The sequence below is a fragment of the Pelodiscus sinensis genome, chromosome 13, assembly GCF_049634645.1.
Source record: "Pelodiscus sinensis isolate JC-2024 chromosome 13, ASM4963464v1, whole genome shotgun sequence".
Taxonomy (NCBI): Eukaryota; Metazoa; Chordata; order Testudines; family Trionychidae; genus Pelodiscus; species Pelodiscus sinensis.
This window is the reverse complement of record NC_134723.1, coordinates 32517981-32531538: the sequence shown is the minus strand read 5'-3', so window position 1 is coordinate 32531538 and position 13558 is coordinate 32517981. Positions and strand designations below refer to the sequence as shown.

Here is a 13558-nt window from a genome sequence, read left to right as displayed (position 1 = left end):
ACTATTTTACTTGATAAAGGGAGTTACTGAAAGAGCATAATTAAAGTCATTCAAAAGCATAATGCTGATTTGTGTGCCCGATCCAAGATCGACAGACAGGATGGAGCTCTAGTGCAGGGATACATATTAGATGATTCACGTTATTTCCAGATGCATGATCTCATTTATAAGACAGACCAACTGTAAGAGGAGTTAGTCATAGTGGAAGAGAGCTAAGGGAAGCGATAAGCTCACACTGAGTACAACTTAATTTTGTTAGCACTACCTTTGTGAATAAAGCAACAACACACACACAATGATTTACGACCCATTGAGAAAACTATTGTTTATTTAGAAAAAAGGTTACACTGGTAGAATTCAGCAGATAAAAAAAATTCTCTTTTTTAAAAATGTCATTGTGAAACTTTTCAGACTAAAGTTCAGCGATACAAAGCTCTGTAGCTATAGAATTGAACCCTAATTTATTTCATTTTTGAAGAGAATATTTTCCAATTTATCTAAAAACATCATGACAAACAAAGGTGTGGCAAGGGACAATTGAGTGCAGGTTTGGGTTGGGTTTTTTTTTTTTTTTTTTTTTTAAACAGGTCAATGTTGTACACATAATATACAAATAATTCCTAAGCATTGCATGAAAACAGTGCTTCCACTGGGTTTTTAGTGACTGATATTAAAAACAGGCCAAGTAATAAATAAAAACTGAGTTTAAATGAGGTAAATTCAAAAATGGTTCAATAACTGTTTATTTATGGTTTTCAGACATCTAAAAGAATGCATATCAGATTGAAAGAATTATTAAACTCAGGCAGTATTTAGACAACCTAAAGAGGAACTCTGTACACATGAAACCTCATTTGCACTATGGCAACTGTTTGCAGCACATTGTGCTAAAATATGGAATAGGTAACACTTTCAGCCAGGTACTGAAAATAAATGTGCGAGAAACTAAGCAACAAGTTAAAATACAGTAATGTACAACTCAACAATTAAATCTTCAGCATGGGGGAAATAAAGCCAAGAACTGAATAATTTAAGGAGATGCAGATGGGTCCTCTTCATTCACAAATTTCTGTGCAATCTATACTCTTGAAAATACATTTCTGGTCACAGCTGGGTATCTTCCACTTTCTATCTCACCTGCAATAAATATATATGCCAATGCAGTTAGATGTCATTTCTAAAGAATCAAAGGATTCATAACTCGTTAGAATTTATTTTCATTCATAGTCCAAAGGAAGAGGGTGGAGAAGTACTATTTTAATTGACCTCTTTGATTATCTTTTGGTTTTTACAGATAATTATTTCAATTTCCTACTTTGTAATGAGAAATTACACAATCAGGCACCGAGATTATAAATACAAATAATGAAACTCTGCATAACAGATACAAATTCAACAAAAACTAGTACTGGTAAAAGTAAAATTCAACAAAGTGTTATAAAAGTACACTATCCCAAGATGATGAATATGTCTAATCTAAATGAGACACAAAGGAATTAATATAAAGTAATATACACTTTATATTAATTTGGAAGAATGTATTAGAAGAAGGTAGGCAAGCAGTAGAAAGGGAATTAACTGCCACAATTTTGTTCTGTTGTAAAAGCACTTTTATCTATGCAAATGAAGGAGAGTAAGGTAATGTTATATCAGACGTCCCTTAATTTACTGCAAGAAATAACTGGATGACTATTACCTACATATATACAAGAAGGTTATTCACTCTGTTCTTTGAGATGTTGTCCTTGCGGCTGCTCCACTTCAAGTGCTGGTACATTCCCTTTGATCAGACAATGTCAGCAGCAGTTCTTGTTTAGGACATGCATGCACTCTCCCCATCTCTCTCTGCTGTCAGCACCTATCTAGTGCTGCATGACCAAATCTTCCCTTTCAGTTCCTTCTCTACCCCAGCTCATAGATTGAGCTTCTAAAGTAGAGGGGAGGAAGGAGGATCACCTACATGGACACCATCTGGAAGAAATTCAGTTACTGCACACGGTGAATAATGTTCTCTTCTTTGAAGGGGTGGTGGAATCTCCCTCTCTGGAGATATTTAAGAACAGGTTAGATAGACATCTGTCAGGGATGGTGTAGATGGAGCTTGGTCCTGCCTTGAGGGCGGGGGCTGGACTCGATGACCTCTTGAGGTCCCTTCCAGTCCTATTATTCTATGATTCTATAAGTATCCCTGTGCATGGTCCACTTCAGGTGACTGTTGAACAGTGGCCCTTGGTGGACAGAAGGGGCTTCAGTCATGAATGGTTAATAGTACTGTAAGTCCTACCAATGCATCTGATCTTGAGCTGTGATCTAATGCACAGTGTTTTGTAAATGTGTGCGAGGACGGCCCAGGTGGATACTTTAAACAAGTTAATGATCACTATGTTGTTGAGAAACTATACTAAGGTTAATAATGACCTGATAGAGTTGGATATCCCAATTCCATATAGTTTCATTACTTCATTTCATAGTGAAAGACCATGTCCCTCCAAACGTGCAGACAATGCTGACAGTTAATACCTGCATAGCTTCGTTCCTGATCAACGACAAAAAGTGCAAGCACGCATGGCAAACTGCTCAGAATTCCTAAAGATTTGTGTGTAACAGTGTCTCAATGGAAGACCCTCTATTGTGTGATGTTATAGACGCCCCCCTCCAATCTATCAATGCTTTGGTTGTTGAGAATAACTGCAGGTGTAGTCTGTGCAAATGGGATCCTGCACACACATTATTGGGTTGTATTCACCAGTATAGCACATCACTGACTGTGAAGAGCACAGTGAAGAGCATTACCAGTCACCTGTTTAGGCTGGGTAGTATGTGGTCTTTAGCCAGCCCTGAAGGCAGTACATGTTTGGTGCCTAGAGAAAGCTTGAGGAACTTCCTCTGCATGGAATGTATGGTTACATGAAAACAGGCATCTTGGAGATTGAGGGCTGAAAAACAGTCTCTCTATTCTATTGTTGCTAATGTGACTATCCTGAACCATGGGTCTCTCTTGTCCTCCGGTATGGTATCAATACATTCAGTGACTTCGGAGTAATTTTTGTGGTCGTATTTTGCCATTAGGGCACAATAACTGGCATTCCATTGACTGTCATATCAAGTCAATTTCAGTTCTTGTCTGTGTCAATGACTGAGGGCACTGAATACTACTTACTTTGATGTGGGGTAAGAAAATAAGAAGTCTAGCTCTTCAGAGGGAACATTAGTACTTACCTGGCTCTCTTGTAAGTGATCTATACTGCAGCAGGGGTCTGCTAAGTTTTTGGCCAGTCATTTATGAGAAGTGCAATTTTAGTTGAGGCAGCTGTATGGAGAATGCCCAGTAATCTGTAATAGGACATTGGGACCATCTCTAGAGGAATCTCTAGGATATCAGCAATTTTTATAGAGTTCTCAAAAACATTCAAAATCTTCCACTGCAGTGGGTGGTAGTGGTGTTATGGCCTTGTCCAGGGACAAGGGAAAAAAATGTTAGATGTTGGTGTTGAATCCTGCTCCTCAGTTTCCTCCTGTTCTTCAAATGCTCTTCTCAGGGGCTGTGAAGGTGAAGCGATTGAGGATGGTGAGGGAGATAACCTCTGCTTGTATGGGCTCAGAATCTACTGAATGGTACTGTCTCCTATATGCCAATGAATGGGGAAGGGTGTACAGGTGGACCCAGTGCTGCAGATGATCAAATGGGAGAAGAATGCTGAGATGAGACGGGACCTTGCTTCTCATTATTTTCTTCACTAGAGAATGGAGGGGCCAGTGGTGGAATAAATTGAGATAGTGCCGGGCATGCCAGAGAAATATCAGTGCCAGAAAAAGGTGATTGAGGGGTCAATGAGACAAAAAGGTCAGCCTGATGTAGGAAGATGTGTGGTGCCGATGGTTTCAGTATTGAGATAGATCAGTACCAACAGTGATGATGTAGTCATAGTTGTCGGTGATGGCCTCGGAGCACTCAACGTTGTTGGGATAGGAGTGGTGGCAATTTGCATAGAACATATCAGTGGTGGTGCATCTTGAGATGGCTCTGTCACTGCTTGCACCTCACATCCGAACCTATCCACTTAGGGTCACTGGTTTTCGTGGTACGTGTGGCAATAAGAGTAACCCAGTGCCTCTACGTTCTCAATCATACTGACTGCAGTGCGAGGATGAGGAATGGGCCAACGAGTGATTCTTTTTTAGCAGCTTCTTTTTTTTCACTGCCTTTTTGAAAAAGTGAGACTTCCACTGTGAGATGGGTGAAGTTACTGGGGAAAACTGTCCAGGGGAAGTCTGCAGACCTGGATCAGATACTGGGTGCAGAGACTTCTCCATTAACAGAAGATTGAGTCATCAGTTTCTTTACTTTCTGGAGTGTGCTTCATATCCCCCCACCCCAGGCACCAGATACACCAAGAGTGCCCATTCAAAACTGGGATCTCCTCTCAGCAGAAAAGGGAGTTCCTGAAGCTTGGGAAACTGGGCAAGGGTCAAGTTAAAGTGGTTCAACCCCAATGCTGAAATAAGCTAAGGGAGAGAGACTCAAGACCTCACTCATGTGAGATCATTGTATGAAATTTTATGAAATTTCAGAACCATGTTTACTATAGCTGGGCAAATAACTCAAACTCTTCAATAAATGTTTAGTTGAATAAAAATTTGAGTACACTTCAGCTGCATTTTTCCTTATGTTTGCTTTCTGCAAATATAACATAAGAACATAAGAATAGCCATACTGGGTCAGACCAAAGGTCCATCTAGCCCAGTAGCCTGTCTGCTGACAGTGGCCAGCACCAGGTGCCCCACAGGAGGTGGACTGAAGACAATGAACAAGCAATTTGTCTCGTGCCATCCATCTACAGCCTCTGACAAACAGAGGCCAGGGACACGGTTTCTATCCCCTGGCTAATAGCCTTTTATTAACCTAACCTCCATTAAATTATCTAGCTTCTCTTTAAACTCTGTTATAGTCCTAGCCTTCAGAGCCTCCTCTGGCAAGGAGTTCCACAAGTTGACTACGTGCTGTGTGAAGAAGAACTTTCTTTTATTAGTTTTAAACCTGCTACCCATTAATTTGATTTGGTGTCCTCTAGTTCTTCTATTACGGGAACTAATAAATAACTTTTCTTTATTCAATCTCTCCACACCACTCATGATTTTATATACCTCTATCATAAGCCCCCTTAGTCTCCTTTTTTCTAAACTGAAGAGTCCCACTCGCTTTAGCCTCTCTTCATATGGGAGAGGCTATATATTTCTCAAATATACAGAAATCAGTTTACATGCAGACCAATAAATTTCCACAGAAAAAAACTGATCAAGTAAGGTGAATGGAAAAGAAAATTATAAACTACTCACAGGCAACTGGTAAACAGAGAGGTTACATTCTTTGAATAAATTATTTACTACAGTTTAGTACAGTGGTCCCCAACCTTTTGGGGCTGCCCAGGGCCATGCAAGTGCTGGGCGCCTGGGGTGCAGGAATGACTCGGGCCGGCCCTGGTCACTAGGCGGGCGCACATAAATGCCCCGGCAGGTGCTATGGCACCCACGGGCACCGCATTGGGGACCACTGGTTTAGTCAGTCGGCTCTAGTATTTACTAGCTGTAATTACACATTTTGCAGAATGTAAAATTGTCCAGTGTCCTCTTCAAGGAGTTGGCACTAACGTGGCTTCTAAGACTAGGTGGATGGATAAATTTATCTTGAAATCTAGAAGTGTAACTGCTTCCATATTTTTTACAAAATGAGATTCCTAAAATACCTGAACACAAAACTGCTTTCTAAAAACTAATTTTTATCTTTCAAATCTGAATTTATCAGCATTTCTTGGTATAAGTAAGTTATTTACCAATATTTTAATGAATCTGAATGTGTGTAAATGTCTAAATAGCCCCGGAAAAGGATTTTAGAAAACTTCATTAACACTTTTCAAATGTTTTTAACACATCTCTCTTGATTCACTTATGCATTCAAGTTGGAATTTAGACATCATGAATATATTGAATTTGAAGTTCATCTTGTTCAGACTTGTCTCACAGGAATTATAAGTAAAGCTTTCACACTTATTATCCTTATACAGAGAGACCAAAGACTACATAGGCACAATGAACTGTTTTAATATGAAGAAAAAGCGGAGTATGCAATCTCAGGCTTCCAGACAAATTTATTCTATGTGCTGCTTTACATTTCAAAAATAACGTCTTAGCAAGAGATTATCAAGTAGCAAGTGGATTATCAAAAGCTATCTTCATTAAAGCATCCCTGTTCCCATCTACCTATGAATCTCCACATCCGTGTGTGCCACAGTCCCTCTCAGCCACTTCTCTCTTGCCCCCCAGCCTACGCCTATTGTCAGGGCTTCCAAGAGACCTCTCACAGCAGCCTGGGACTGTCCTCCTTATTTTCTGTGCTGGGGAAAATTTCCCCATCAACAAAAGTGGAGCTCTTTGATCCTCTTTTATGCCTCTGTGGCCCTTTAATCTACCTTAGAGGGGTCTCTGTGGAGATGAGAATTATACCCATAAAGTACAATTGTACTCATAAAGTACAATCTTCAATACCTTGGTAAAGGAAAAACATGAAAATAATTCTTACCTTGATTGGACAGTCTTCATTATCTGTGTTTGTCTGAAGATTTATGAGTAAATTAAGTATTAAAGAAAAATGCTTTTTAAAGAACACTGAGTTCTTACTTCACTGTTTATTTTATTTAAAATCACAGTGATCAAAAGTTTAAAGGATATTGTTTCTTTTCTTCTTTCCCTCCAGTACTGTCCCGTTTTTCCTTTTTTTCTGTTTTTTCTTTATCATGTCTAGACTCCTGTGCAAAATTTGTACATGGAAAATAAAATAAAATAAAATAAAATAAAGTTTGAGTGAAAACCAAAGGCCCTCGCCACTTTCATTCTGAATACTATAATACTTGTGTAATTATACAGGTTGAACCTCTCTAAACTGAGACTCTGCCCCTGCACCATCTGTGGTCCAGCAGACAGAGTCGGTGGAGGGCCAGCGGCTGGAAGCCCTGCTGCAGGCGTCCATCTGGTTGGCAAGGCAGCTGAAATTCCAGCAGGCTCTGGTGGAGCAATGGTGTACCACGAAGAGGCCAGGAGCGCTGGTGGTGTGATCGCGGGCTTGTGCAGCAGGGCCAATGAGACCAGGAGCCCCGGTTGAGGCAGCAGCGAGGCCGCAGTTTGCTGTGGCAGGGCTGGGGCTGGCAGGGCAGGTGGCGGAGGAGGGGGAAAAGCCGACTGGGAGGCCAGTGGCAGAGGGGCCAGAAATGACCTCCTCTGGTCCAGCAAAATCCTGCATTCAGGACCAGTCAGGTCCTGAAGATGCCAGAACATGGGAGGTCCAACCTGTAATTCCCTCTTCCAATTATTAATTTAACCATATGTTAAATGATTGTGAACATTTTTCCCAAAAATGTCAAGTAAACTCCATATCCTTAGCTAAAGACAGATCTACAGTGTTCACTATAATTTTTAAAAGTTATAGCAGTTAAGAACAAATGTCTTCAAAAGAAGGATAGTCCAATATTAAAGGAGTGGTCTGTCGTCTTCTTAGATATGGCTGCACTGAGACTTGCAGTTAAATAGATTACATCTCTTTCATACTTTAATGACTAAATATAGTTTAACACATTCACTTTCCAAAGGTCAAACGAGTTTTCTCATATAGATTTATTGGTCAAATATATGCTAACTATAGCAAAAATCACTATTTATGTAAGGCCAGATTTCAGAATTTTTTTCTGAAAGTAATTTTTGGACTGAAAGGGAACCTTAATTCCTAAAACCAACAAAGTGTAGAAAACGCTAATTTTAAATATTTTCCCCTTCCCGCCATCTAAGCCATAAACTCACATTATAACATTCAAAAGTAAGTATTATCTGGCACAAAAGCTTTCCTCCATTTTTGCTGCTAACATAAGTTATCCATTCAGTGTTGACAGAGTGTGTTGAGTAAAGTTGCAGCTACCTGGCCAAAAATTCCAGCTGTATTTTCCTTCTGTCATTTGCAGTGCCTGTCTATAATCTAGGCTACACACCAGAGCATTCAAAAACTGAAAAATAACTCCAAAATATTACCTGGCAGAAAACGTTTCAATGAAAAGGTTTAGACAAATGAAAAAATGTGTTTACCTTTTTGCTACCAGAAGAACTTTTCTCCATCTTTTCAGTTTTGATTGAATCACCTTTTTCTTTGCCTGAAGATTTTGATTTGTTCTTCTCCTTTTCCTTCTCATTTGAACGAGGAGAATCAGATGGACTTTCACTTTTACTGTGTTTTGAGGAACCAGCTGAAAAAAAACACACCCCATAATACAATTCATTATAATGAATAGACACTTCCAGCACAGAAAAATTAAATAAAACACATACTTGTTCCATTTTCCTCTTTACGCCTTTTGGTTGAATCCTGTGGCACCTCCCGATCACTATTTGAATGATCCTAAAGCCAAAAACAATTGTGCACTGTTAGCAGATTTAACAGATGCGGATTTTTAAAACAGCATGCTAATTAAGATACTGTACAAATACCATATCTTTCCAGTATTTCAAGGCAGATGCATGATTAAAGCTTGTTTAAAGATTCTGGACATAACTCTCTTGACATGGAAGATTTAAATGAGGTTTAGAATCTATTAATGCCAAATATTGACTTTTTAAGAATTAATAGGGCAAATGCAGCAGGTCACTTCCGTCTATAAAGGCAATCACATCAATTACAATTACTGTGGCTTAGAGTTAAAGAAAGAGTCAAGCATGCACCAACTTTCTAAGCTATTTCATATAAATATCACAAACCCTTTTTCGATCTTTTCTATCCTTTTCATCTTTCTTCTCTCTTTCTCTGGACCTTTCCCTGGACTTGTCCAAATCTTTCTTTTCCACTTCTCTCTCCTTACTCTTGGACAGTGCAGGAGTAGTGTGGTTAATGTAGTGCTGTTAAATTAAGGCAATATTACTAATGATTAATGTGATTTCCTAAATGTGGAAATGAAAAAAATCCTATTACTGGACCAGAGGTAGATCTCTAAAAGAATAAAAACTAAACCTTATTACTTTCTAGACAAGTAAAAAATTCAAGTCACTTTTAAAGTCCATCTGCAGAGGAGAAAGTACCATAATGTTTAAAAGCACTTTTTAAAAAGTGTCTTACACAAAGCTGAAAATTAAAGATTAATTTTAATAAAGAATCAGTATTACCTTGAACAGAAGATACACTTTAAGGTAAATGTTAGCTTAAATGAACATTAAGTTGTTTACTCATAACGCTTAATATAACCAAAGCATACTAGGTAGCAATATTGTTGATTCTGTCAATGCAGATTCTTGGACTTGCTACAGTACAATTAGCATGTGGAAATTCTGACTTTTAGTACCATAGAGGTAATATAGAAGTAACTTCACTTGCTTAATTATGGATCACTGTCAAAATTGGCTTGAGACAGACATCTTTTTGATGTTAGCATCCTAAAAGATTTCCAGCAGATAGCTGAATCAGAAGAATTTACAAAATGATAAAAGGATGACTTAATCAGATCTGTTTCTTAAACATGTTATAATTTTTTGTTAAACAGTAATTTTGAACCACTAAGTATTTAAATCATAAAATTTTTAGAAGATACTCAGAACACTGAATGGGTTCTCCAGCTGCAATACTGTAAACAATCCAATAAGTATGAGCATGAAGGAAATTCAATTAGGCCACAAATCCTCAAATTGCAGGCTAGAGGAGAGAAGAATTCTTCTAGTTTATTTTGCAAATTTTCTAGCACATAATTCCATTCTATTCATATTAATTAATTCTATTAAGCAAATTCAATATTCTTTGTTCAGAGTATTGGTTACAGACATAATTGTTTTTAATATTTTAATCAGTTTTTGGAGAGGACCGGGGAAAGAAAAAACAAGCACCATTATGGAAAGAGTAAAAAAAAAACACCCCAACAAATTTAATTTCATTGCTTGATTTCCAGATACGAGTAAGTATAATTTTTAAACATGTTTCACTCCCTGGTTGTTGATATCCATGAAGTGAAGAATGCTAAGCTCCCTTTCCCCAATGCACACTTCCTGCTCCAACAAAATGCCATAGCAGGCAATCTGTTGGGAGTTATCATGACTACCACGGGTCAGCAAGAGAATATGGAGTGTGCTCAGTTCCAGATCTTCTATTCCAGACTCTTCCTACTTGCCCCATTCCCTCATATTAGCTGTCAGTTAAGATTTTCTTGTAACTATTCATTCTACTCAACAATATATTAAAAAGAATACTGCAAGCCTTGATTAATTGCTGGTTATTTAAGATGAGGCTTTCAAAAGCACCAAAGGGATTTAGGCACCCAATTCTCATTAACTGTCAATGACAGCTAACAGTTTCAGTCTTTGAAATTAGCAACTTTACTTTTAGGGACATGTATCAGCAAAGAAAAGGATTCGACTTCCTTACTCTATAGACAGAGTCCATACTCTAGTGTTATTTTATGAGGGTTGTGATTTTACCAGCAGAATGCATAATGGTTCATTCAGTTATAGAAAGGAAGAACAACTGGAAAGAAGAAGAGAGGTGGAAAGTAGAGCTCAGAAGGAAAGCACTTCATGAACAGTAATGCCAGTACAGTTCCTAGCTCAGTGAGATCCTGGTTCATAACTGGGGCTCCTAAATGCTAGCTGTGAAAATGTGGGTAACTGAAACTGTTGAAAATTTCATCAACTACACGGTTACACACACTTGCAGCGCAGGGCGGCAGCCAGTTTCCCAGGAGCCAGTGAGCACCAGCAGCCAACTTAAAAGCCACACACTGGCTCCTAACCCCACTCCCAGGGAACCAGCTGCCATCCTGCATTGCTGCCTCTGATATAGAGGCAGCAGCCAGCTCCCTGGGCATGTCACTGTTCATAGTAACCGATAAGCCCAGGCTAACGGTTATTCTGTTGCATCCCTAAGTGCTACAACAATATAAAATAAATAAACATATAAACATGTTATAGCCCAATATATAAGGATTTCAGCAGCCAACACTAAAAATGAGCTGTTTATTTTGCATTAATCTGCAAATTGCTTGTATTGTTTACTTAACATGTTTAATTCAACTGTTTGTCTTAATCATATATACGAATGCACTGGTACATAAAAACTGTTTCATTCTACTTCTGAAATCAGTTAAAGAAAAAAACTGTCTTGGCTAATATCTCTCAGCTTCCCTCCTCCATCCTCTTTTTCACATATGGGACTGTTAACATATGGGAGAGAAAGGGAGAGAAATGCCTTGGATTTCTGAAATCAAAAAGGCAATGCTTTCAGAAGTTAACAACCCCAATTATTTAACATGACATATGTTTCACAGCAGTGACAACAGTGTAAACAGTAAAATTATGAGAATCTGGGACACTAAGGAGCTGATATTCCTGCCTCCTTTTCTAAATGCACCCATGTATACTGTACAGTTCACACTGTAAACACTTAGAAAAGCCACGTAGATTAACAAGACATAAATGAGTGGGGCTGAAAGCACGAATACTACCACACTTTGTTTTCTTCTTCATGCAAAGTAAAGTTGCAAAAATAGTTAGAAATTATGAAAAAATATGTCTGGGGGATCAAAGAGAGGTGGAAAATTAAATGACCAGTTTATAAGGTATTGCAACATAAGAAACCAATGCCTACACACTGTGCCAACTGTAGTTTATTCTATAGATCAAATTCTAAAGGCATAAGCCTTTATTGTAAAACAAATGTACACAATAAAATACAAATTTAATCTTGGTGACAACTAAAAGATTCAAACCTTTGCTGAGGAGTCCTTGAGTTCGCTGAGGCTCTCCTGTAGAAAATGAATGGAGATGACACGTAAACTGGAATAACTTTCAGAAACCAGAGGAACTTTGGGAGGCAGGCCGTAACCTTCAAACAAAAAACAGCTACTCCTTCCAGAATCAGTCTGATGTTAATATTTTATATTGAAAAAAACTAAAGATAGAAAACAAAATTTACATCTCTTTTCTAAACTAAACTATACCAACAATATAATTCTATTAATTACAAAAAATTATTCATATTCAATTTATCAAATATGAAAAAATCACCCCTTTACCCACAAAGATTCTGCAATATTTAAAGAAAAAGATCTTTAAAATGAGTAAGTCCCATATTAAATAATATTTAAATATATATTAAAGCATCTTCTCCACTTATAGTTAAATGTGGTAGAAGTCCCATAGAAAAACTAGGTTTCATTTTGCAAAAAACAGAGGAAAAATATACTTGATGTTTATAATTAAGTCTTTATCACTATCACCTGGTTCCTCAACACTGATTATATGTACTTTTTTACTCTTATTTCTGCAAAATTAATTATTATTTAAGTAACTCATATAAAAATATATCTTTGAATAAAATAAAACATTGGATTTTTAAGTTGGTAAGATGGTGAAGTTTTAAACACCCCACATAATCCATCACAGTGCTCTTGATGAAGTATTAGTAACTTACAGTTTTAAAGGTTCAACGTACTGCAAATTCAAAGATTCCATGAACTTAGATGGCTTAGAAATAAAATTAAATATGGAGCAAGGAATGGCTACCCTGAGTCTTCAAGTAGGCTACACCCACGGTATTGTGCTGCGCTTGAATGCTTGGGGTTTCTCTTTGCTGGGTGGTAGGCTTGGTTGCCACATCTGGTTTTACGAAACGGAGGGCTCAACATGGTGGGAACCCATTGGAATATAAACAAACCTCGAAGGGAAGGTGCAACAGAAGCTGCATGCTCACTGAATATACACAACTACAGGAGAACTGATCACCAAGGAGACTTTAAAATGGAACTCCTTTCAAGACTCCTCCTTGGAAGGCACACATCGGTATGATGCTCATCAAGAAGCCTGATGAATTCAGAGGTATCCGTATATCCCGTAACATCCAGAAAATCTTCAGTGCTATATATTCTTCAATATTAGTGCAGAAAAATATGCTCCATTCTGCTGCAAAGACTCATTTGCTTGTAGCTACCATGGCATTCCAAAAAAAAGGACTGCTTAAAACAATGAGGCACTTCTGTGTAAAAATTTTCTTGCATTTTTCAAACACTATTTACAAAATTTGTGCTAGGTCCTTGAAGCTTTATTTTTTTCTAATTAAAAATACTTAATAGAAAAAAAAAGAGTCCACCAATAAAGAAAATGAATGCATTTTCTAATGCAAGATAAAACCTCCAGTGGTTCCAGTATATACTTGGCACAAAACTTGAAGGAAGTCGGACACTGGCATTCCAAACTTGTGAGCCTAACATGGGCGCTGCCTTCCTCAGGCTATACTAACCTTTACTGTTGAGGAATGTGATGGAGAAGAATGGGTATCAACTTTTCGACGTTTTTGTTCTAAAAAAAAATAATAAAAAAGAAGCAGTAAGCACTAAAATGTTAGCAAGAGGGGATCAAATCTGATTATCTCTCTCTCTCTAGATATAAAAAAATCCTTTTCCCGTGGGATGACACAGTGATGTCATTACGTCACTCTGTGTCACAGGAACAAGCCCCACCCACTCCCAGCCTAGGTGCTGGCCTTTCC

The 13558-nt window shown here is 38.0% G+C and overlaps 1 protein-coding gene across 2 annotated transcripts in view; it reads right to left on the bottom strand.

The window, feature by feature from the left end:
* Nucleotides 1–299: 299 nt before the first annotated feature.
* Nucleotides 300–13558, bottom strand: part of THOC2 (THO complex subunit 2) — a 121078-nt gene continuing 107819 nt past the window's right edge. For both annotated transcript variants that reach the window (XM_014569712.3, XM_006115394.4), the window contains 8 exons: nucleotides 13310–13368; nucleotides 11781–11816; nucleotides 8794–8931; nucleotides 8368–8437; nucleotides 8128–8285; nucleotides 6727–6803; nucleotides 6578–6624; nucleotides 300–1137 (listed from right to left, as the gene is read on the bottom strand). In XM_014569712.3, coding sequence (XP_014425198.3) covers nucleotides 6597–6624; nucleotides 6727–6803; nucleotides 8128–8285; nucleotides 8368–8437; nucleotides 8794–8931; nucleotides 11781–11816; nucleotides 13310–13368 — 566 coding nt within the window. In that variant the 3' untranslated portion in view covers nucleotides 300–1137; nucleotides 6578–6596. The remainder of the gene's footprint in view (nucleotides 1138–6577; nucleotides 6625–6726; nucleotides 6804–8127; nucleotides 8286–8367; nucleotides 8438–8793; nucleotides 8932–11780; nucleotides 11817–13309; nucleotides 13369–13558) is intronic.